This window comes from Podarcis pityusensis, assembly GCF_964106645.2.
Source record: "Podarcis pityusensis genome assembly, chromosome: 9".
Classification (NCBI taxonomy): Eukaryota; Metazoa; Chordata; class Lepidosauria; order Squamata; family Lacertidae; genus Podarcis; species Podarcis pityusensis.
The window spans coordinates 22,293,013-22,317,482 of record NC_138034.1 but is presented as its reverse complement, the minus strand read 5'-3'; the positions used below and the strand labels follow the sequence as shown (position 1 = coordinate 22,317,482).

General features: G+C 43.4%; 1 protein-coding gene across 7 annotated transcripts in view; it reads right to left on the bottom strand.

Moving 5' to 3' along the window:
- Window positions 1–413: 413 nt before the first annotated feature.
- The window catches only part of DLC1 (DLC1 Rho GTPase activating protein), a 254,741-nt gene continuing 230,684 nt past the window's right edge, over window positions 414–24,470 (bottom strand). For 6 of the 7 annotated variants that reach the window (XM_081019786.1, XM_081019790.1, XM_081019788.1 and 3 more), the window contains 11 exons: window positions 22,028–22,091; window positions 16,250–17,667; window positions 14,703–14,879; window positions 12,155–12,314; window positions 11,510–11,708; window positions 8,568–8,793; window positions 7,978–8,092; window positions 7,585–7,803; window positions 6,050–6,267; window positions 5,354–5,527; window positions 414–4,625 (listed from right to left, as the gene is read on the bottom strand). In XM_081019786.1, the coding sequence (XP_080875912.1) occupies window positions 4,505–4,625; window positions 5,354–5,527; window positions 6,050–6,267; window positions 7,585–7,803; window positions 7,978–8,092; window positions 8,568–8,793; window positions 11,510–11,708; window positions 12,155–12,314; window positions 14,703–14,879; window positions 16,250–17,667; window positions 22,028–22,091 (3,091 nt within the window). In that variant the 3' untranslated portion in view covers window positions 414–4,504. The remainder of the gene's footprint in view (window positions 4,626–5,353; window positions 5,528–6,049; window positions 6,268–7,584; window positions 7,804–7,977; window positions 8,093–8,567; window positions 8,794–11,509; window positions 11,709–12,154; window positions 12,315–14,702; window positions 14,880–16,249; window positions 17,668–22,027; window positions 22,092–24,470) is intronic. The other variant, XM_081019789.1, reaches the window with a different exon arrangement.

Genomic DNA, 24,470 nt, shown 5'->3' with positions numbered 1-24,470 from the left:
GGTCACCCAGCAGCTGCATGTGGAGGAGCGGAGACGCGAACCCGGTTCCCCAGATTACGAGACTACAGCTCTTAACCACTACACCACACTGGCTCTGTTGGATCAAAGTCCCCTTTATTCCAGCATCCTGTTCTCACAGCAGCCAAACAAATAGAAGCTGTAAGCAGGGCTTGAGCGCAAACAGCCCTTGGCTCTCTTGACAGGGCTTTTTTTCCAGCCAAAACTCACCAGAACTCAGTTCTGGCATCTCTTTTTCTAGAAAAATAGCACTGCCCCTTGAGATCCCCAACAACTGGTATACAGAGGCATGTACTGCCTCCCACAGTACAGGAAGAACATAGGCCATAGCAGCATAGCAGTCACTGTAGCCTTATCCACCATGCGGTGGAGAAAAGAGGTGTTTCACAAACATGAACATTTAATAGTGCATTTATTGATTATATTCTGTACAGACATATAATAGCAAGTTATAAACCTTTTCTTCTTTTACTTAGACCTTAATCGTATAGAACGTATTTACAGGGGAGGGGGGAGGGTAGCCAACTTGAGGTACAAACACCCTGCCCCTCAAAAGAATATCTGAGGTATAAATACAACTATATTTTAAATAATTATTTTCATGCTTTATCTATGTTGGACAATAAACTGTGAGCAAGTGTACATGTTTACAACAGACTGGTATGTACAACATACTTTTATTTTTTTTACACACACATTTGAACATTTAAAAAGTATACAAAGAATACACAAGGCTTCCCTATTGGTGAGATATGCTACTGGTGCAATCCTTAGCACACATACATGGCAGTAATCTCTCAACTGGATTTACTACCTAAGAAACTTTTTGGGTTCCCCCACCCAGGTTAAGGGTTAAAGGTATGATCTAGAACAGTCGTCTTCAACTGGTGGGTTGGGATTCTTTACTTGGTAGTGGCCTGGTCTATAGTGGGTTGCAATAGTAGCACTAACACCATCCAAATATATGCTAAAAAAAGAGAGAGCAATGGGTCTCCACATGCATGTTTGGGTTAAAAGCTAGTCCTGGGTCTGAAAAGTTGAAGACTACTGATCTAGAACAGCTTTATCCCTCAGGTCACATCTGAAACAGTTGGTTCCAATCCATATTTGATCCTTGGCAGTATTCCTTGCAAGGGCAAAGGGTTTAACCTCTGGGTTTGGTACAGAGACGCAAACCATATCAAGAGAGTTACTAAAATCCCTGCTACGTTCTTCATGATTTCTGCACAGATATCACAAGGACTGTTGTCCCTGGAAACTTCTCCCTGAAATTCTGCAAGCAGATCAACACACAAAGAAGTTCCCCAGCCTGCCGGGTGTCCCTCACTGCAAATCTTCTCTCTCTCTCTCTCATTGTTCCTCACCTGAACTTTGCATGCATGTCCTACTGCAACATGCAAAGAACAGAACATGAACGGAGAGAAGCAAACGAGAGACACAGTGACATAAAACACTATGAAATAAAAATGGGCCAATCATGTGAACATAGGCGATTGCTAGGAACCAGACACAATCCACCAACACACCATAATTCTTCATCACACAACCCCTTAAAAAAAAGTAAAAAATAATAATATAACACTGTCAATGGTAACAATGGGCTGCTTCCAGCTGCATCACTGCCCTGGGATGGTGAAAGAAGGCAACCACAAGGTCACAAGGGCTTTTCTAGGTTGAGAGGGTGAGCAAAATGGAACCAACTGTCCAGCAGGTCACTCCATCTTTTGTAAGACTCACCTGTGTGTGCGTGAGCAGCCTGTTCTAGCTTTTGCAGGGAGGGCTAAAAGGCTGGGTTCCAGGGGCAGAGTCTGAGTGTAGAGATATTATGGACGACTGCATAAAAAGTCCTTGCTTTGAAAAAAATCACTTTCCAATCTACACCCCCCCCCCAATCTCGCCTTACATTGGTTCAGCACATCTCTGTGCTAATACTGCATTTCTACATCAAAGAACAACCCTTACATGGAATCAGAGAATTGTAGAGTTGGAAGGGACCCTGAGGATCATCTCGTCCAACCCACTACAATGCAGGAATAGGCAGCTGTTCCATATGGGGATCGAACCTGCGACCTACATGGGACTCTAGATTGGGTTTTGGTAGGAAGAAGACAATAGTCCTAGCAAGGGTCCAAGCCCTGCTTTGGGGGATACTGTATTTCATATTCCACATTCACAGAAACACAAGATTATTGAATGGAAGAGTTGGAATGGATCCAAAGGGTCATTTAACCCAACCTCTTAGAATGCACTGAACTGTATCTGAACATAAGAAGCTGCCTGGATCAGGCCAATGGCCTATCTAGTCCAGAATCCTGTTCTCACAGCGGCCAACCAGATGCCTAAGAGAAGCCCGCAAACATGACCTCAGCACCAGACAATTGCATCTACAGCTTCTAAGGAAGGCAAAATAACAGCACAATTCTATACACATCTTTCCTAGATATCGTTACTCTTTTATTATGGCTATCTTGCTTCCCCCAAAGAGGATGTTTAGAGTTTATAGGTCTAGGTTTCTTGTAAAGGTGGCTGACCTGAAGCATGGTAGGCGTCATCACTCTGACCCTCCTGTTTATCCTAACCTGCAGTCCTTTACATTACACCACATAATCCGATACCCACAGTACCCTTTCTTATCCAAACCTCTGAACGTTTTAGAGGTCCCCTCCCTTCAAACTAAGTGGATAAAATGAGGTTATATGGTTATAGTGGAGTGGAATATATGAAGACTTTCCAACTCCTAACACGGTATTCTATTACAATGAATCGCTTTAGAACTTGAGAATGCTCCAGTTATGACGTATTCCAGTGCTGACTTTTCAAGCCACTGAAAGCAGTTTCAGCTCATGCCACAAGCTTTCCATTCATTCCTATGAGATTCATTCAAAAAAGAGGATTGTTAAAAGACCACAGCCAATACTTTCAACAGGTACTTGTGCAGGAAGGTGGCTGTGGAGAAAACTTTGCGCTTGAAAGTAAAAAAAATACCCAATACCTTTCAACGTATATCTTTTTCAAGGACCTTAACTCAAGACATTCTCCACCAGAGAAGTAGAAATATGGGTGATGTCAGCTTCACACGCATTTCGTTTTTTGAAATATGTCCCCAAGAGGCTTCTAAGTGAGTGCACCTGCAAATGGAAAGCAGTGTTCTTCAAGCTTGGGTCCCCAGATGTTGTCAGAATTACAACTCCTCTCCTCTCTTGATTGGTGGCTTAGCTGGCAGGGAATGATAGGAGTTACAGTTCAACTCTGGGACCCCAAGCTTGAAGAACCCCAATATAAAACATGAGCATGGCAAATACAGGTCTTCTGCAGGTGCACTTTTGAGGAAGCTGTCAACAACCACAACTCCAGGTTTCACACACACTCTTTGTAGACTCAGATTTACCTGGGTGTAACGCAGGTGAAAAGGTTCTGAGAACTTTAAAACAGGAAACTCATCTTTAGGAGGATTGGGTTGGTATCCAACAAAATTGTTCCATTCATGAAGGATTTCTGCTAGTGCAATGGACCCCCTTTTTCTCCCCTCCCCATACACACTCCAAATCTGTTCTGGGGTTTCCCCCAACTCTCTGGAGCAGATTTGGGGGGTTGTGCAGGGAGAAAAGAGGAAGGCAAAGTTCTGTCGTGCAAACAGAAGTCCTTGCATGATGGAATACAACCCAAGGTCCATGCAAAAGACACATGTTGAAATGCATCAGGCATTCATTTTATTCGTTTCCGCTATCTTCATTTGCAAGTGTTGAGCTTCAGCTTTCCTTGCCATGTTTGGGGCAGCTCCTCCATTTTCCTTTTCTGATATACACAAGTAATAACAGTACACATGAGCAAAGACTAGCTTGCGATGGTCTGTTGGACAGACAAAAAACTCCTAGGCCTACCTCCCCCTCACAGATTAAAATCTTCCCAAATGCTCTTGAGTGTCCCAGACACTTCCAATTCCCCTACTCTTGTTTTCTACAACTCCGCTCAACAATTACACATTCACACCTCTGCCTCTGTGCAAACCTTCCTTCACTTGCTTTAGCGAGACCCCATGGATGAGTGCCAACAAATCCAGTGGATGAAACAGTCCCTCAACAAATGGCACACAGATACATACAATAAACCTAACATTATATAGGAAAGAATCATTTCCACTACAATCCAGAAATATATATTTAAAGTCTGAAGGGTTTTGCTTCTCAGAAGCAATTCACACTGTCTAAGCAACATAGTATAGTATTATTAGAAAAAAAGAAAGAAAAAGGTTGCACCATCCAATATATTCCAGTCAAGGCCTACAGTATAGGCCTAATACCGATAGGAAGCAGCTTTGAAAATGTACTGTTTGCCACAGACGTTGGAAGTGAGAATCCCGGGCCCATTCCAGACACACTTTCTTCATGGCAAGACTTATTAGGCCACCCTGTGGCCCGTTCTGTAACAATCAACAGTTCCTGGAAGTATCTATTCACGTTGCGGCCACGTTGGTCTGCTTCAGTCGTCACCTGGACTTTGCTTCTTTCGTCTCCAGGTTCTGATTACTGAAAGAGTCTCTGATCTTAATGACTTCGGCTGCACACAAGTGTCCAAAAGCCTTTGTGTACCAGTCAGGTTTGTGGCCCCTGTTTCCAAGAAAGAAAATGCATGCTTGAAGCTGGTCATAGCAGATGTAACTTGGAAGAAACAAGAGATGGAACAGGAATCCCTGGAACAAGTATTCAGTTGCTGGGGAGAAGGGATAGGGAACTGTGGAAGCTGCCATTGGTCCATCTAACTGCCTAATGTCTACAGTGATTGGCAGGCGCTCTCCAGGATTTCAGACTGGGGGCGTTCCCTGCCTTCCCTGGAGATGCCCACCTGGAACCTTCTGCATGCAGCGAAGGTGTCTTACCATTAAGCTGGCAATGGACCTGAGACAACCACATTCTTGTTCTGTTAATGATTTGAGATTCCACATCGCATGCTACAGTGCAATTATGAGCAAGGTATGCATTCACATAAATATGCACACCAACTGCAAACAAAATAAATGGAAGTGCAAATGAAAGCACCCCAAATCCACAAGCGGGGGGTGGAATTTGTGATGGAGGGACCAGACTTCCAAGAGGAATTGCTTTTGAACATGTTGCACATCTCTGCGGTGGGATTGCAAGGAGTTCTTGTGTGAATCGTTTGTGAAGTTGGCCATTTAAAATAATCAATAAAACCAGTCACCGTCTCTTCTGCACTATACAAATGGGGAAGGGGAAAGACAACACAACTGATTCTGGGCCATACGGCAGTTAATTCTTCTAACAGGGTTTGGAGGTTAAAACAACGGAAGAGGAAAAAGTGAAGGAAAAAGGCTTACCTTAAATCAGTTCTGCACATATAGGTGAGTTTGGATTTTCCTGATCCAGAAGGTTCAATGAGATACCTGGACAAGAGCACATTCACTCTAACGCCAAGGACTGCAGCACGGTCATGGTCCACCGAGGAGCTTAAAAGTGCACAAGCGCCTTTAGATAAATTTGTCCTCCAAGTCCTGTTAGGAACAAGAACAGCTTTATAACAAAAGACTGCGTAGATGCCAGCTAGCCAGATTTTTATTGTTTGCCGCCAATAGCCTTTACAACGTAACTTACAGAACAAGTAAATCCAAGAGGACGTTAAAAACAAATAAACATTCAGAAATGCAAGTTGTCAAAGCTTAAAAATCTGAATGTCTCCAAATAATTTAAATTAAAAATTTCATTGGCAGTAAAAAAAAAAAGTAGGCTGCAACATTCTTGCTACTAGTACATATAAATCTACCCTGTAGAAAACAAGTTTGTATGTATCAGCCAGCAACCATTAATTTTAACATAGCGGACTGACCTATTTCTTTTTAAATGAAGAGCTTGCTTAAATGTAGGCTTCATACATTTCAGGTAGTGGAGGCATTTAAAAAATAAACAAATCAGTAGATGAATCAATATATCTACATTTTAAGCTAGCTGTATTGATAAAAGGGTTTTGCAGGCTCTGTCCTTCATAAATCTGCCAGGGATGAAATCTGCAAGATTACCTTAGGACGACATAGTCTCTGGCTGGGTGGGGTGCCAGGCTGTTCTGTACATACTGGTATATGTCAGTCTGGCTGTCCAAAGTCTCAATCACTTTAGCATCCAGAAGATCTTCATCCCAAAGATGCTGTTCTTTAAGTAAACGGTTCAAGATCTCTTCAGGAACTGCAGGGATTTCAACCGTGGATTTCCATAACCGGAGAGGTGGACCCTCGGAAACCTGGAAAACATTGTCACCATAGGTAGCTATATATGCTTACACAGTTAACTATGCTCAACAAGGTAGCCCTTTAAGCCTGATTAATTTTGAAAGTGTAAATTCAAAACTGAGCCAAGTTGAAAACAAAGAAAGGAATCAAGCTTCTTTTTAATATATAGTAGTTACTGTGCAAGGGTGGGTTAAACCACAGAGCCCAGGGCTTGCGAATCAGAAGGTCGGTGGTTCGAATCCCCGCGACGGGATGAGCTCCCGTTGCTCGGTCCCTGCTCCTGCCCACCTAGCAGTTCAAAAGCACATCAGAGTGCAAGTAGATAAATAGGTACTGCTCTGGCGGGAAGGTAAACGGCATTTCCGTGCGCTGCTCTGGTTCGCCAGAAGCGGCTTAGTCATGCTGGCCACATGACCCGGAAGCTGTACGCTGGCTTCCTCGGCCAATAAAGCGAGATGAGTGCCACAACCCCCAAGTCGGTCACGAATGGACCTCATGGTCAGGGATCCCTTTACCTTAGTTACTGTGCAAATGTCTAAGTTATGTCTGGTGCATAGTATCTGTGGGAATTTGTCCTCAAAGCACTTATTCTGAAGTGATCCACTGACTTCAGTCTCTTGAGGCTGAAATTCCAATTAGCTGGAAATAAGCCTCACTGTGTACAAAAAGACTTACTTCTGAATAGACATGCTTAGGACTGCACTGTTAAAGAATTGCAGGGGGTGAACAGATCCTAAGTGCAACCCATGGACCACATAAGAAATGGTGTGGTCAGAAGCCCTTTGATGATTGTAGCAGCTATCTTCCTTTGGCTGTAGTTCCCTTGTCTTTACTGATCCTGCCAGCAGGACTGCTGCTAGAGGGCATGCGAGTAGACCATGGTGGCAGTTCTGGAGGAGAGCTGGAATATCTCTGCTGCACTCAACTGGAGGCTTCTGACTCCATGTATAAACCAGACCTGAATTTTCTGCTTGGCAAAGGCCTTAAATTCTATACTGCCCCTCAGTCCACATATCATTTTCGCCCATAAAATGCTACATTGGTTTGACCTTCTCTGAAATGTTAATAACTTTGGATGATTTCATCATTGGCTCAAGCTTAATGTTTTGCTGGCAATCAGCTCTGCAAAATGATTTCAGATCAGATCAGTTTGTTCCATCTTTCTCACTTTTGGGAGAAGCCCTAGTGAGTGGGAATATTATTTGAAGTTTGCCAAGTTTAAGGCAGTCATTATTTCCCCCCTTTCCAAATGTACTCTCTCTGTGATTTCACTTTCTATGTGAAATGCATCGAGATTTAACAACAGTCCTGGAGTTGTGCTAATATACCTTCTTGTAGGCAAGCTCTGCTTGCTCCGAGGTGGAACAGTTGACCCAGCCTTTAAATTTATCCTTAATCTCCTTAAGCAAATCATCCATACAGTCCTGGATGTAAAAACGGTAGTCAGCAGGCTCAGAGTTATTAGTTTTGCCTAGTTCCTCCAAGCTCAGAGGCCGAAGATCTTGCTCCGTATAGGAATTCCGACATCTACTCATTTCTTCAGGGATCTGAGGGTATGGGAACAAGAAGGATAAAATGGTTGGAAGGTTCAAAACTACAGACACGATGACTCACTATAAGACTGGTTGCCAGTCTTATCAGGTCAATAACTAGACAATGCAATTTAGCATATTGCATGATATTAAAAGACCCAAGGAAGATGTGTATAGTGGAATATTCACCTGAAACAGCTTCTTACACTCTGCAATCATGTGGCCCAGACCTTGCGTTGCGGCCAAATTCTCATTTAAATCTTTCTGATCGGGTTTTCCCAGACTCTGTTTCCTCTGCATCACCCTGTTAACGCAATCACCATTAATTAGTTGTGATGAAAGAAAAGTTGTCAGGACTATATTGGGAGCGCCAAGGTGTGCTTTCCTGTGTGAATGAAGTAATATGAAATGAAAAAGCTAGGAACCACACCTGAACGCTGATAATAAATCTTGCGCTCTAGGTCTAAACATGATCTTCATTTTCAACCATGTAATGGAATGGCCAGATGAATTTAGCACACGTGTTCATCATCATGTTGAATGCAGAATTTTAAAAAATGACTTGCGTGATCATCACAGGCATAATCACCAGCACCTTTCCCTTAAAAGTCCCCTCAACCTGTTTCCACTGTTCAGTGGGAAGAATTTGCACTAGCCCAAAGGTAGACTGATTTTTTTAAACAGGGGGAAAGAGTTCAAAGCGTCTTAAGGAAAGGCTTATTTAAGTGCCCAACAAACCACCAGCGAGGACGCCAGGAAGGAACAGAGGACTGAGCTACCTGGAGACTTGCCTTGGGGAAGAATTTTCCCTCTTGAGGGTGTTCAAGTGGAAAAGCGAAGGCGCTAAGCACACAGCCAGGTTTGTCGGCGTCATCTGGTTTTCCTTCACAGCGGCTGTGACGTCACTCAAAAAGTATAGGAGGATCTGTAGGACTTCTCTGTTCTCATCTGGTAGAAGCATAATGGCTGCCTTGATCGCCTGGAGATGCTGGTCCTTTGGCACATCTGCACAAGATTAGCAACCCTCTCGTCAAGTCATTGATTTTCCACACATATAGCACGAATGCGTCCCAAAGCAAACTCTTAGCTTCAAATATTTCTGACTCGAGTCTGAAGCGATTTCCTTCAGAGCGCTGCATACCATTCATGGCACAAGACTGGATTCCCCCCCCCCACACACTTTTTTTTTTTTAGTCAACAGCTTAACTGCCCTCAGGTATTTCCTGCCTAGCAAGAGACTCAACAGTAAAACAAAGCTGTGCATATTCCAGAGTTAAATTTAGAATTTCATTTTGAGAGCCACACACTTCTGCAGACTCGCTAAAAGGGCTGTTAAATTAGATTGGGGGGGAGGCCCTCCTTCGATTTATTAACATGGGTGGCGACGAAAATGCAAACACTAAGCTCAGCCAAACTGGACTCCAGCAAAAATCCATACACACCAGTGAAACACGCTCCTCACCTGGGGAGGCAATTAAAATAAATAGCCCTTAAAAACGGTTCCCAACTTTGGCACCACAAAATATCCAGACGGTACTTCAATAAGCAGAGAGGATTGCTTCATCGAACAATGATGTAGTCAGTGAAGACTGGGTGGGGAGTCATCCCTAATGTACCAACACATACCATTGCACAGATCCATGGCTACAGAGCACAACAAATACTTTCAATAGCAAATGTCCTTTTTTAAAAAATGGAAAATACGGCCAGTGGCGGCGGAGACGACGGCTGACAAAATAGTAAGAGATCTTGATTTGTTTTGATGCACCAGGGGTTGAAAAATATCCAAAAGCCACTCAAGGGACTCATGGAAGTGGTCTCAAATTGTGGAGTGTGCTCCGCTTGGGGGAGTTGCGTACATGGAAGAAAGGAACACAAAAATTCAGGGAAGGATGAGATCTGGAGGCAAGTAGCTCTTGCCTCTCACCATCAGCCAAGACGCAAAGGGGTGGGCCAAATGTTCGCTAGTATTTATTTGATTTATTAGATTTAGATACCTTCACCAAAAGATCTCAGGGCAGTTCACAAGATAAAAACATGAGATACAGTGGTACCTCGGGTTAAGTACTTAATTCGTTCCGGAGGTCCGTACTTAACCTGAAACTGTTCTTAACCTGAAGCACCACTTTAGCTAATGGGGCCTCCTGCTGCTGCCGCGCTGCCAGAGCACGATTTCTGTTCTCATCCTGAAGAAAAGTTCTTAACCTGAAGCACTATTTCTGGGTTAGCGGAGTCTGTAACCTGAAGCGTATGTAACCTGAAGCATATGTAACCCAAGGTACCACTGTAATAGCAAAAATAGATAGCTAAAACAGAAACAAGAAGAGTTTGGATTTGATATCCCGCTTTACCACTACCTGAAGGAGTCTCAAAGTGGCCAACATTCTCCTTTCCCTTCCTCCCCCACAACAAACACTCTGTGAGGCGAGTGGGGCTGAGAGACTTCAGAGAAGTGTGACTAGCCCAAGGTCACCCAGCAGCTGCATGTGGAGGAGCGGAGACGTGAACCCGGTTCCCCAGATTACGAGTCTACCGCTCTTAACCACTACACCACACTGGCTCTCAACAAACAAAACAATAACCCCACCCTCCCACACATTTAAAAGGCTGTAGAATATTAATCAGCCAAGGGCCTGGTTGAAGAGGGACATTTTCGCCTGGCACCTAAAGATGTATAAGGAATGCCAGATGAACCTCCCCAGGGAGAGCATTCCACAAATGAGGGGCCACTGCAGAAAAGGCCCGCTCTCGTGTTGACACCCTCAGGACCTTATGTGGAGAAGGCACATGAAGAAGAGCCTCAAATGATGACGGTGGAGTCCGGTAGTAGAGAATTCTCATTGTATTTATGAAGGCAGGTGCTCCCACCACATGACCCATATCAGCCCAAGCTGATGTCATGAGGTTATGTTTTCCTGTTCTTGTGTGTTTTAAGACGGGTCGGAGATGTCATATTTTATTCCTCTTCCCAACACCAATGTGGGATTAGTGCCCCAATCCACAAACGATGGATACATAGCATGGAGGTCACACACTGCCTAGATGGTTGGTACCAGACTGGGGTGCAGCAGAAAGCAGAGGAGGCTCAGAAAGGATGGGCAAGCTGGGAAAGCAGGAGGAACACTAGACCTGCCTTATCCAAACCAGGACATTGTTGTTGGGACTACAATGTCCACCATCCTTACTATTGGCCAAGCTGGCTGGGATGATGGACAAGAGCCAAGGCTGGGCAAGACTGCTCTGGGCAAACACAGATGATACAAGATACATCTGATCATAGCACTATGCAAACAAATGAGGAATAGCCACTTCTGCCTGCCCCTCACATCATGGGGCATGTGAATTTTTCATAATATGCACATTGATACTACATACCGTATTTTTCTGTGTATAAGACAAGCAATTTTGACCCAAAAATGAAGTTCACAATGTAGGCTCGTCTTATACACGGGTAGTGCTGAGGGGGGGACGCGCGAATGGTTTTTTGGTGCGAGCCTGAGATTGTAAGCAGCGATTGGCTGTTTAATTTTTTTTGGGGGGGGGTGCCGAAAATCGCTCACCCACCAGAACGCAGCACTCAATTCGTGTCGCTTACAATTGCTGCTTAAAATCTCGGGCTTGCACTTCGTTTCAGTCCCAAACGGGACATGCTCTGCATTGCAAGGAGAGGTGGCTACTTGAGAATGGCTACAAATGAAACTACAAACAACCCAGGACTTACATTGGTAGATCTGTAGGAAAGTCTCTGAAAGTTTGTTGGTTATGAGTGGCTCTGGCAGATCGCGGAAATATTGCTTCAGCATGTCGGCCACATCATAGGCAGACTGCCCTTCATAATTTATTTTGCCTGTTGAGCTCTCATTCATCTGTCGCAACGCCTGGATTCTTGACTTGACTCCAGATTTTCGAAAAAGCCCAACCTATGCGACAAAAAGAACAGGGACGTTTATTTGAGGGTATATTGTGCTTGCAGTTAATAATGCGTGAAGATTCTGAAACCAGAATTCTAGCTGCCATGTCAAACAATCAGGGAAGAAGGTATCACACAAGCTTTTCCTGGACATCAAAACCTTTCCAAAGGGAAGCAGTTGATCCACATGTGGAAGAACATGCAAATATGCCGCTGCCCCCTGCCCCCCCCAGAGTCTGAAGTAGTACAACACAGCTATTTTTGTCGGATACACTGATATAGGATGGAGGAGAATGGCAGAAATTGTTTTTGAGTCTGAAGCTCATAGTCCAATTCCAAACCTATTTGTTTGACTCACTTAAACAAGAAGACAAAAGGACTTGTGAACAGCTGTGAAAATAAAGTTCCGGGATCACGAGGCAGCCTGAAACCCAGGAGTAGAGCAAGGAATCTAACCTGATCCAGGCAGTGGTTGCGAAGGTATCGCATGGCTTGCTGGATGCTCTGAGGAAGAGGCTGTCCTGTACGCTGGACATTAACGGTGAGGGGAACGCCAAACACATTTCGGTCTTTATAATCTGGAACTTTGATCCTTTTCATAAACTTTGGCACAGCCCTGCAGAAGAGAAGGAATACGGTCAAGATTAACAAGCTTCCAAGTGTGCTGTCTCTTTCCAAAACATCTCACATTTCTATTTCTATCTGCGGGCTGTCGAATAAGTAGCACACCAGAAAACATCGACTTGACTCACTGAGAATATCAATATAGAAATCTTGATTGTGGCACTGAGTTGATATTCCATTATGTTAAATGAGGGGAGAGACATAAGGTAAGGAGAAGAACCATTAACAGATTTTAAGGGGTTTTATGGGCAAACAAAGAATATAGACAGACAGGCAAACAAAGAATATAGTTGATTTAGACACCTGCTTTTTATTAAATTAAAACTTAAATAAACATGCATTTTATTACTCTTATTTTTGCATTTTTATATACTGCATTTCCTCTAGCATGGAGCTCAAGGCTGTGTAAGTAGGATTCTTGGATGCCTTCTACCTATGTACTGATCAGAACTACCACCCCATCCCAAATGCTGAAGGAAGTGAGATATAACAAAACAAAAGTTATATTTCACTTAGAATAACAACTTGAATGGCTTTTCATTCTCTTTTACTGTAACGTATTGGAAGAGTCACCACAAACAAACAACAAATGTGCCCTTATCTTGCATCCCCACCAATTTAATGCTTTTAGGAGATTAATCTTCCAATCCTAGGTCGCTCCTATATTTTTACCCCCCAGTTGACTCATGAGTCAAGTTGGGAAAGAAGTTGTAGCCAACATTCCAACGTCAACAGAGACAACGTCTTTGCATCCCAGTTAATATAATTTCCTCTCTTATTTGGGAAATCAACTTCCATCAGATTGGCGGAATAAAAAGTATTACAAAATGTTCGCAAGATCAGCATTAGCAACAACACTTCTGTGCAGGTGGGAGCTCTTATCTTTCTCATCGCTTGCTGCAAAACCATTTGATATATGCCAACTAGGTGACAACTCCTTGGGGATATGGCCATGTCAAATTATTTAAGTTGGCTGCATCAAACATGCTTAACTGTGCAGCTACAGAATAAATCTGATAGTATCAATGAAATAGACGAATCCTTCCATTAGCAGATGGATCTTTTCAGTTAATTAGTTAACCTTGTGTACCAGAATCTGCCGTGCCTAAAAGGTACCAGGCAGAATGAGGGTGGCCATGTCAACCCCTGTAAGAGTCAAACGCAAATCTAGCAGTCAATGACCCTTTATAATCTGACTTCTTTAGGGCTCTAGGGAAAGATAGACATGTGAACAATGAGCTTTTTGTATGTTAACCACTCGCTTTAGAAAGCCCTCAAACCCCGTCCCACCACCCACCAGCCTGTGTCGCAGCAGGAAACTGATGTAATAAGCTGGCGTTTGCCAGCAACAAGTTTCAGTTCAACAAATGACCTTTCAGGCGTGTTTCTCCCCCCCACCCCACCCCGGCACCTTCCTTCTCTATCACTTCACCCACCCACTTTGGTAAAAGGCCTTTCCATTTGGTTTTGACGAGTAGGAAAAATCTACCCGCAGGAATTCCAGAGCCCTGCTATTTCACTTAATAAAACCGTTCTGAGTTTTAAATTGAGATCAGCTAGGAAGCAAGTTGGCGCGCAAAGCAAATACTAGCATAGCAGGCAAAACCCATAAAATTCTAAATTCACACTATAGCTACGTAAACAGCATTTTAAGTTTATGAATGACTAATCCTCCCCGTGCAAATACCCCCCCATTTGTATTTCCATGGGGTTTTAACATACGGCGCTATTGACCCGAGCGCTCGCATAGTTTGCATTTTGTCACAACACACAGCAGCGGAATGCAAAAAAGAAACACACATTACGACATCTGCAGAGAATCCGAAGCATGCAGGGATAAACTGGTCAATACTTATTTCTGTCTTTCAGAACAAACAACTTCTGTATTTAGCACAGCTCCCATAATAACAGTCTTTGAACAGGAGGAGCTTTGATGCTGGAGTTTAAATACTCTCTGTGACTCCCAGGGAAAGGAAGGAGGAGAAAGACCAGATGGTAGAAATGTAGAATTGGGAACAAAAAAAAACCACACCAAATACCACACCACAGAACTTATATTGTACTTTGGACTGCTTCAGAATCCTACAGAACCAGCAATAGAGATTAGGCAATGCAGGGTTTTTCAAAAGCATTTATCTGGCAAGGGGTAACTGGACATGAATATGGTCCAACTCAAAGTTTAAAGATAAACTTAAGAGGGTGTTTTCAATTTTACCTATCACCCATTCACCCATGCCAAAACCCCAAGTCTAAGCAACTTTCAAAGGCAGTGCACACCTAAAAAAAAATCAACTGGTTTTTGGCAGAAAGGAATGAACACTTTATGTTTTACTGTTTGTAGGTTCTGACTAGCCTCCCAGAGATGTTTGCAGCTCCTTACCAGCTGAAGCCATGTTTATTGGAAGGTGTATATTTCTCCAAGAGGGCAGTTAACTTCAAGAGGGAATATTTCTGCAGAAGGTTCATCTGTGCCACAGACTGGCAGTCGATCTGTAGCAGTGCTGAGCTTAGGCTGGGTCGATGGGAGCTCTGAAAGCTGTGCCACCTCATTCTGTGCCTTCAGGAGAGGGAGAAAGAGAGACATTTAATGGTTAGAAGTCAGAGTACATGGAAAGCCCGGCACCTGCTGTACCATTTGCAAGATCTCACATGTTGATGACATTTGGAACTTAAGTACAGCATGCACAGTGTGTGTAAAATATTGCAAGGCTAAATTTGCCAAAGTCTGTTGCCTCTATTCCCCTCAGAGAGCTTCACTTTCCAGAGTTTCCTGGGAAGAGGGATTGATTGCCAAACCACTCTGGAAATTGTAACTCTTTGTAAAAAATAGGGGTCTTCTAACAACTCTTAGAACCCTTAAAATAACTGCAGTTCCTAGGATTCATTCAAGGAAGCCATGACGCAGAAGAGGAAAAATGCTTGTTCTGACTTGTGGGTATTTGACAGGGCACTTTCTATAACTCCTCAGTTGGGCTAACTGGGCTTTTTTTTGTTTTGGTATTATTATTTTTTACCATAAACCAGTCCAGAAAACGTGTTTCTAGACACAGAGCTATGTAGAATTTTCCAGTCACTACCACATGTATTTAGGATTCTATAGTCACTCTTTGTATATACAGCGCTCAAGAGTAAAACTGCATCTTCAGCGCAGAACATGATTATAACAGGACTGCATTTTTTAAAAAAGGAATGTTGTAAAAAGGGGTTTTTATTGTCAGGCCTTTGGGAAACAAGTTTTGCTCCTGCCGATTATTCTATAGTTTGCTGGTGCCTTTCTGCCATGTTTTTTGGTTGTTGGTTTTATTTGCGGTACTTTTGTGCATGCCATTTTGTGAAAATCGCAGTTTGTGATTTATAACGGAAAAGTGCCATGAGGAGTTTTTATGCAAATGGGTTTTAAGAGTTATGGAAAGGATTCTACTGAAACGTCTTGTTTTGGTTATATGCTACACCCTTTGGGCTCCTTAGCCTTTTTTGTACATTGGTTGAATACTTCTTGTAGTATGTGACTAACAGGCCAAATAAACACATAATAAAATTAAGATTCCTCTTTACATCCCATCCTCAAATATAAAAGCCAACATGCTGTTGAAAAGCATCACACTTCCTATGTACACTGTATCAATACAAACATATATATGTATCTATAGCCACACAAGCATGCATATACACCAATATATATACAGTGGTACTTTGGTAGTCGATTGGCTTGGATCCAGAACAAAACAGCTCCTGAATGCTGCAAACCTGGAAGTGTTCTGGTTTGTGAACGTTTTTTGGAAGCCAAACATCCTACGCGGCTTCCGCTTGAGTGCAGGAAGCTCCTGCAGTGAATTGGAAGCCAAGTCTTGCTTTTGAACTGTTTCGGGAGTCGAATGCATTAAGTTCAAGAACCAAGGTACCACTGTAAAGTCTGTGTTTACTGACCTGTTAGAACGTGTTAATGATGCTCCCACCCCAGAGTCTCTTCTTTCCTGGATCCCTGTTGAGTCTTCCGTATCAATCAAGGAATTTCCTGTACTGTCAAGATCACTGGGAATTGTCCTATCATTGTCCACATCGAGGAGGATCTGCTTGGGAGACGAAGGGCATGGGGACACTGAATCTAGGGCTGAATCAGAGTCTCCTTCGTCTGAAAACTTCTCGGACCACTGGTTCACAATTTTCTGCATGCCTTTGACATGATACAGGATGTCATCGAGCTCAGGAAAGAGGTCTTCGTTCTCAAGGCCAGCCAGGTCCCCCGTGCTGGAATACAGGATAGATCCTGGCACGTTGTCGTAAATGCTGAGGCGGCTGCACATGGAGCTGGAAGAATTGCGCCTCTTCCCAAGGCTCAGGTCTTTGGAGCTGTCGGAACTGTTCTCCCTCCTGAGGGTGAGGTGGCTGTGGCCGTGGAAGCTCCCCGTTCTCCAGTTGACCGAAGTGCTGTTCTCCGAGGGAGCAAAGTTACCATTGGAGAGGGCTTTGGGGAAGGTCCCAGGCTTGTGGTCTTCCGGAATGAAGAAGACTGTGTCTTCAGCAAAGCCCTCCCTGTTTTTGAAGTTCTGCTCCATGACATCGTTGAACGTTGATTGGTTGAAAGGATCAAAGCCTTCCAGGTACATTCCCACTCTTTTATTGTAGGCGCTGAGGCTGCGTGTCCTTGTGATGGGGCTTGGGGTGCTGACGGCACTGCTTGTTTCCGACTGGCTGCTACTACTGCTGGTCTGGGTGGAATTGGAGACACTTCTTTTACGTACCATAGGGATGTTGATGTGGTTGCCATTGAGGGTGGAGATCTCCACGCAGTTCAGCTGCTTCAGTTTCTCTTCATCAACGCCTTCTTGCAAGATAGGCCCGCTGATGATAAGACCAAGCTTTGAAGGAGCTTTGCTTTTACCATGATGGGAGCTTTTTATTTTAAAGCTCTCCATCCTTTTCAAGAGGCTTCTCGTTTTGGACTTGGCATTCTTCTCGTTAGTTTTCACGTTGAAATTGAAGTTTGACAGCTCTTTAGGAGAGGGCAAGCTGCTGAAGGAGTCCTCGTTTGCCACGAGGTTGGCTGAGGAGCCAACACTGATGACAGAGTTGGTTCTGGTGGTGGGCGCTTCGCTCTGAGAGGCATCTGGGTGGCTGCTGATGCTGTGGATGGAAACTACCTCCTGATGTTCGGTGTGGTCAGTTAGCAGGCCTCCATGACTAGCTGCACTGCTGAGATAAGCCGCTTCTGGGCATGAAGGATTCACATCCTGCTTCGGGGGGAAGACGTCAAATTCCTCAAGCCTGGACCACCTCTTGCTGTCCCTCTGGAAGGTCCACTTGCCACTTATCGCACAAGGCTCATCTTCATCCGAATCCTCGCTCTGCAATGAAACAGGACATCCCCAATGATTACAAAAAACAATGGCAATAAAATACTTCCAATGGCAATACAGTTCATTTCAAATCAATGTTATCCCAACTAACAATGACCTACTGATGTGAACACTTTAGTATTTTCTGCTCTTTTTAGTAAGCCAGTGGATGCTGGTTTCATGTCAGTGTGATAATCCAAGAAGATCATTAGAAGAGCACAGCCAGTGTAGAGTTGTGCATGCAGTATCAACCTCTGTCTGTGAGACTAGGGTTCATATCCCAACTCAGATGTTGGCTGCATGTTACATGTAACTGTGCACAATGGAGTCCTATCGACTTTTTTATTTTATTTTAAAGAAAGCATCAATTGCCACATGATATAAGAAAATCAGCTGGAAGGGGCAAAAGAGGGAGAGCCCCGGCCGCGCTCCCTTTAAATAGGTCAGGCCACCCCCCCAAAGCCAGCCAATTGGCTGGCCAGGGGTGACGCGCCCAGCGATTCCCCCAATCGCACGGGGGCTGGGCTCTAGCCACCGCATGTGTGATGGGAGCGTGAAGCCCGCAACCCCACCTCCTCTGGAGGGCAGAAGTGGCTTTAAGAATTAAAGCTTCTGAGGGGTGTGGAACAAAAGGATGCACTTGCAACAGATGGGTATAGCTTTATTATTATGTCTGCAGGCAACCCATGTCCCCCTTCTGCTCTCTTCCAGGTCCAAAAGGACCCATATATCAGCAGTTGCGTGTCAACTGAACACACACAAAATGGTTGCTGCCTTTACAGCAAAAGAAGACATGGCAGAATCTCCCTCACATTACAGCCATACCTCGTTTTATTGTGCTTTGCAGATAGTGCTCCTCATGAGGATGTGGGTGTGGATGCAGGCATGCCAGTCATTTCCAGGAAAGGAAATCCCCCCCTCCACCACCACCCCGCTTCTGGCCATGGGGGGTAGAACTGCCTAGGCCTAGACCTGGGGTTTCCCCCTCCTACCCCTGCAGTCGGGGGGGGGGGCAGGGAGCTGGCTTAATAGTATAGTGCAAAAATTACTTTATATGCGCCGGGAAACCAAAAGAAATGTACGACTTGCTTTATTGCTGTGGTCTGGAACTGAACCCACAATCGCTCCGAGGTCTGCCTTCCTAAAGGCTAGATTTTCGCTTCAGGATATGAACGGGGCTCTGGAACAGATCCCGTTCGCATCCTGAGGTACCACTGTATGTAATCTCATCTCCTGAGGAGGGTGGGGGGTTGGGGTTTTGTGCGTTTTACTGTTATCTGCATTGTGTGAAAATGACAACTAACAATAAAAATAATAAATAATGAAACCCAATGTATGCAACAAATAAAAACTATACTCAACATGAAACTGCTTTGAAAAAGGAGGAAAAGCAGCTGGGAGAGAGGCAGATTATGAGCGAAGAAACAGCAGGGTGAGGGGGTGGTTCATCTTCGCCATGCCTGGTATTTCCTCACCCCAAACAAAAGTTTTGTATGTAAAAGACACCAGGATCAATCCCTGGCATTTTCAGGCAGGTCTGAAATCCTGCGATAGAACTGGTTCTAGCCAGCATAGACAACAATGAGCTAGATGGACTAACGGCCTGATGGACTAATGGGTAGAAGACCCTTCCTAAAGGCTAGATTTTCCCTCACTAGGATTTTAAAAGGTGGGGAAAGACCTACTTTTTGAAATCTGCCACTTGGAGGTGGGGATCCCTACAGAATAGGGGGCTGTATCACAACAATGTGGTCCTTTCCCTACAAACAGTCATGAATTTCAGAAGCAGCAAAGTGCTTGAAGACAGAGCAGTGTGTTCCATGACAAGGTGCTGAGATATATATATGTGTGTGTGTGTGTGTGTGTGTGTGTGTGTGTTATGCATTTGAAACTTAAAGAAAACAGCTTTACAAAACAGAAGGAACTACACAAATCTTTCCGTTTCTATGTGCTGCCACTAGCCCCTGTAGATGTTCTATTAAGTTACACGAGATACCATTTAGATCAGTGGAAAAGTGCGGCATGCATAAAATGTTCCACTGGTGCCAGCGAGGGCAGGACCATCCAAGCCCTGCTCTCTTGTTTATTTTCCCTAATGCAATTAAGAGGCAGTTCTGAATTGTAGCAGCTTAACTCCTTACTGATCTTAAAGGTCTTTCAAGTGTGACTAATGAGGCCATGTGGGAGATTGCTGCAGGTTGATGCCTCCCGGCCTCTTACCATATCTTGTCGCCTCCTTCCCTCAACTCAGCAGCCATCAGTATATGAGGACCTCGAGAAGATGCTTTTTCAGGCATTGCTTCAGGCATTTTAAATATTTGACTTCATGGAACTCGGGAGAAGCAGAAGTCAGCTGAAGGTGCACATTAATGCACGCCCAACATGACAATGGCGTGCACTGATTATCTTCCAGGCGGTGCTCAAATGAGATTTTGAACGTGGAAGATCCGCTTCAAGTTTTTAAAACTAGAAAGCTAGGGCAGCATCAAGACTGCAGAAGTGGCTCCTCCACTTTTTGCTGACATGGAACAGCACGTACAGTGCGTAACTTACTTATTTAGTTGCTATACTGTCTTAATAATTTTGTTTGTGGCATTTCTTTCACACACTGGTGCACAATATAAAAACCAAACAAAGCTAAGGGTCTGTTTTTAAGGGGTAGGGGAGAATAGACCAAGGAGGACTAATGAGGGGGTATAGCTAAGAAAGGAATTTCTGTTACATACCTCCATTTACTTTCTCCCATTTTCTTGGGGAATGTTCAATTCTTTTGATAGTTTAGACTGATTTTTCCCCTTAAATGAATGGGAATGTAACAGTTTCAAATCTATTTCAGATACCAGATTTCAACCGCTGGTTAAGGCAATTTCATTCCTCTGGGCATTTGGGAACAGAGGAAGTTCAGGTGTTCATGCTGCTGTTTCTAGGATTGGGTAGGTATGTTAATGTTTCAGATGGAAAAATGTATAAAGAAGGTTTATATGTAGTTATTGAGGCTATGCAGAATAGATGTACGATGTAGAGTGTTGCCCAGTCACGTACATGAAGTCTTGCACAAGATCATCACAATGTGCGCTTGTGCTAAATTCAAGTTGTGTAGCAAAATCTTGTTCTTGCACAACAGTCCGCAGAACAGTATCTCTGCCAGAATGTCTTGTGTTGGCATATTGCTCAATCCAACCCAATGTACTTTACTGCTTTAAATGTGGATATTTTAAAAACTGGTTTACTATTGCCAGCCACTTTGGGGACTTACTTTGGGGAGTCAAAAGCAAGCGTTACAAAATCTGTAAACAAACACATTTTCAAAACAGTGACACTTCGGAATGGTCCCATGATTGCATTCAGAAGACTACATACAGAGGATTACACAGGCAGAGGGCCTTCTCAGTGGTGGTGCCCGTCCTGTGGAATGCCCTCCCATCAGATGTCAAGGAAATAAACAACTATCTGATTTTTAGAAGACATCTGAAGGCAGCCCTGTTTTGGGAAGTTTTTAATGTTCAATGTTTTATCGTGTTTTAATATTCTGCTGGGAGCCACCCAGAGTGGCTGGGGAAACCCAGTCAGATGGGTGACATACAAATAAAACAACAACAACAACAACAACAACAACAACAACAACAACAACAACTCATGTAATACTGAGGCCAACTCATTCTGCCCAGTCTGCAAGCCCCACATGGGGCAGATGTCTATCTGTATTGGCCATCTTTAAGCAACTGATCAAGAACAGCCTATATAACATAGCGATGTGCCTTATAAAACCGTAGATTATTGTCAAGATGACTGAAAAACAAAATGCTGACATTTCACATACTTGACATCTCTGGCAGCTGTGTTTTTTTATTATTAAAAAAACTCTATTCAATACAAAAGTGCCAAAATTCACACAGATTTGGTACCAGGATATCAGTTAACAGATCTTTACCACCATTTTGTAATGAACAGCTTTGATGGAGATGAAAAAACTCAGATTCCGGATTGAAAAATAAGGACCATCAGGCATGCAGCTTCCAGAAAGGCAGGTTTAATCCTGACAACACTGCGCCCATTAAAACAGACAGTCTGATGTTAAAAGAATATCAGTCTGACCAATGATGCCTTTGTTTGCCACATGGATAATCATAAAGGAAGAGAATGAACAATGTCATCCTATGCATGCTTATACTTGGAAAGAAATGCCATTTTGTTGAATGGTGCAGACACAGTAAGTATGTTTAGGGCTGCAGACTGAATCCCATGCACACCTGCAAGGGAATAAGACCCACTGACATCAATGGGGGCTTACTTCCAAGTAAAAATACAGGAAGCCAGAATATCAACCAATTCTTTACAGTACTGTGACAGATTCATCAAGGGCACTTACCCGCTTCCTGTGTGGACTGATCTCCAGCTTCATCATTGCACATTTGTTTAAAGTATTTAAACGCCTATGCAGGGAAGAAGAAAAACAAAACAAGATTAACAGTAAACCTGTCATTCTGTGAAACTAACTATTTCAAATAAAAGATCATCTTGGAAGCTGTCACTACGCTTATTTACATGCAAATGCCCCAAAGGAGAGCCCCAGAATAGCACATATGTTTAATTAACACCACATTACATCAGGTGGATACCAGATTCTGTAGAGTGGTTGGGATGCAGATGCAGAAGAAAAAGCTGTCCTGAAGCAGTTCCTTATGAGTCAGGACCATAAAGGAGAGCTTGTTCAGCCAGAAGCCATGAAACGTGGGTAATTGGAGTGTGGCTCTTGTTCTTCTAATGGAAAACTACCAAGCCCTTCCAGGGACTGAACTTTCTTGGAATGCTGCGCTCTATGCATGCAAGCAGGAGTTAAGATATTTTGGAATAAACCGTCTGCATCTAGCACGGTGCTCAAATGGCCTTAAGGAGACATAGGAATTGAAAAAGAACATCTGAGAACTGCCAGCCATTTCCCCTTAATACGGTGCAAGCTGGCTCAAAATGTACTTGGAGAGATGGAGAAATTGCTACTGCTGTTTAGCCTTATCCATTCAGCTGCCTTCTAGAATACCTCTGTGTGACCACCTCCCTGATTTCCTCTAGCTCTCTCCTCAAAACTCATCTTTTCCAGATCTCCGTAGTCCCTACTGTAACTAAGGCAAAAGGAATGTTCACATGTTACATTCAACAAGTGTACAATATGTTTATACAACAGCTGGGCCATACAATTATTCACATGTAATGCTCAACATGTGTAGTGTCTGTGTAACCGAAGTACCAGTTGTCTGCCTCTATGTATGCACATACAAGTGTTGGTGTGAATGTAACCTGTTGATTTGTACAGCTCAACGATTTGTGTATGCAGATTGCACACACGTTTAATGTGAATAACTGTATGAATAAACAGCCAAACTATTTGCGTACACAGGTACACATATTGCACACTCGCTGAATGGAACATGTGGAAGGGTTTGCAGGATTGCTCACATGTGTTGAGGCAGCTTGTACCAGTGTTCAGTGTAACATCTGAACAAGTCCAGCTGGGATAGGAAGAGCATGAGGTTCTTAATCTCAGGGTTGTGGGTTAAGCCCCACATTGGGCAAGAGATTCCTGCATTGCAGGGGGCTGGACTGGATGACCCTCGTGGTCCCTTCCAACTGTACAGTTCTATGATTCTAAGTCTAATTTCTCCAGGGAATACACCCATTTTAAATGATCAGAAGTTACAACAACAAAGGAACAGGCAACAATAATTGTAATTTATCATCAGTATTACTGCACATACAAAATCCTGGGGCAGAGGGGAAATCACTCTTTTCTTGACCAGATCAGATGGAATCCTTCTACCCGTATGTCTTTGTGTGGTGCTGCTTGCTGAATCTGTTTTCATTTCCTCCCCCCTGCTCCACCTATTAAGATAAAGCCTCAAAGAAGAAAACTAATTTCCCACACATCAGGTGCCTAGATTGTTCTTTTCAGTCTGTAATATAATTATTTTCAGTATAGCTCTGGGAGAACTCTGCTAATCTATTCCCAAAACAAAGAAAATCAGATTACTTCTCTCTCTCTCAAGGTTGTACAATTTTTCTCATAATTTTACACCGACACACAAAAATGAAACAAAAAGGATTGCTGGGTTGTTATTTTAAGTGCAAGTGGTTAATTAAAGTAAGCTTACCAGTAAAGATACTAGTTCTTCTTTATTTTTTTATTTTTATTAAATAATACAAGTTACAAAGTATAAATAAAAATGTGCACCCCACCCTCGAGACCACTCCATTGTAACTATCTAACCTTCCAAAATTTCAGCACCTTTTGCGATCGCTTGACCCCTTTCCGTTTTCTTAGTACAAATACCTTCCATATCTCCTCAAAATCATTCCTCCTTCATATTCCCTGTTTTATCTTACCTTGATAGCACACATTAATTTATCCTTAATAGCTTTCTCTCACACCTCTTTATACCATTCTTCCATTTGATATTCACGTTGCCCCTTCCACTTCCTAGCTAGAATACCTTGTGCAGCTGTCAATAAATTTGTGAGCAAGTATTTCATAGCCTGCGTGCCATCCACCCTGTCATAAATTGATAACAATGCTACCTCTGGACTTCCAGTCAGCTTTAACCCTGTGATTTCTGTTATCTCCTTAAACACCGTTTGCCAAAACATTTCACTTGACCACAAGAGATGCAATGCTTTGGGGTCAAAGTACATGAGACCTGGCTCAATTCCAGCATTACCCACTAGGACACAACACTACTACAGTTTAGCATAGGGGTGGCAACCTTTTTTTGGGTCCATGGGCACATTTGCGAACCAGAGAAACCTGCTGTCACAGGAGC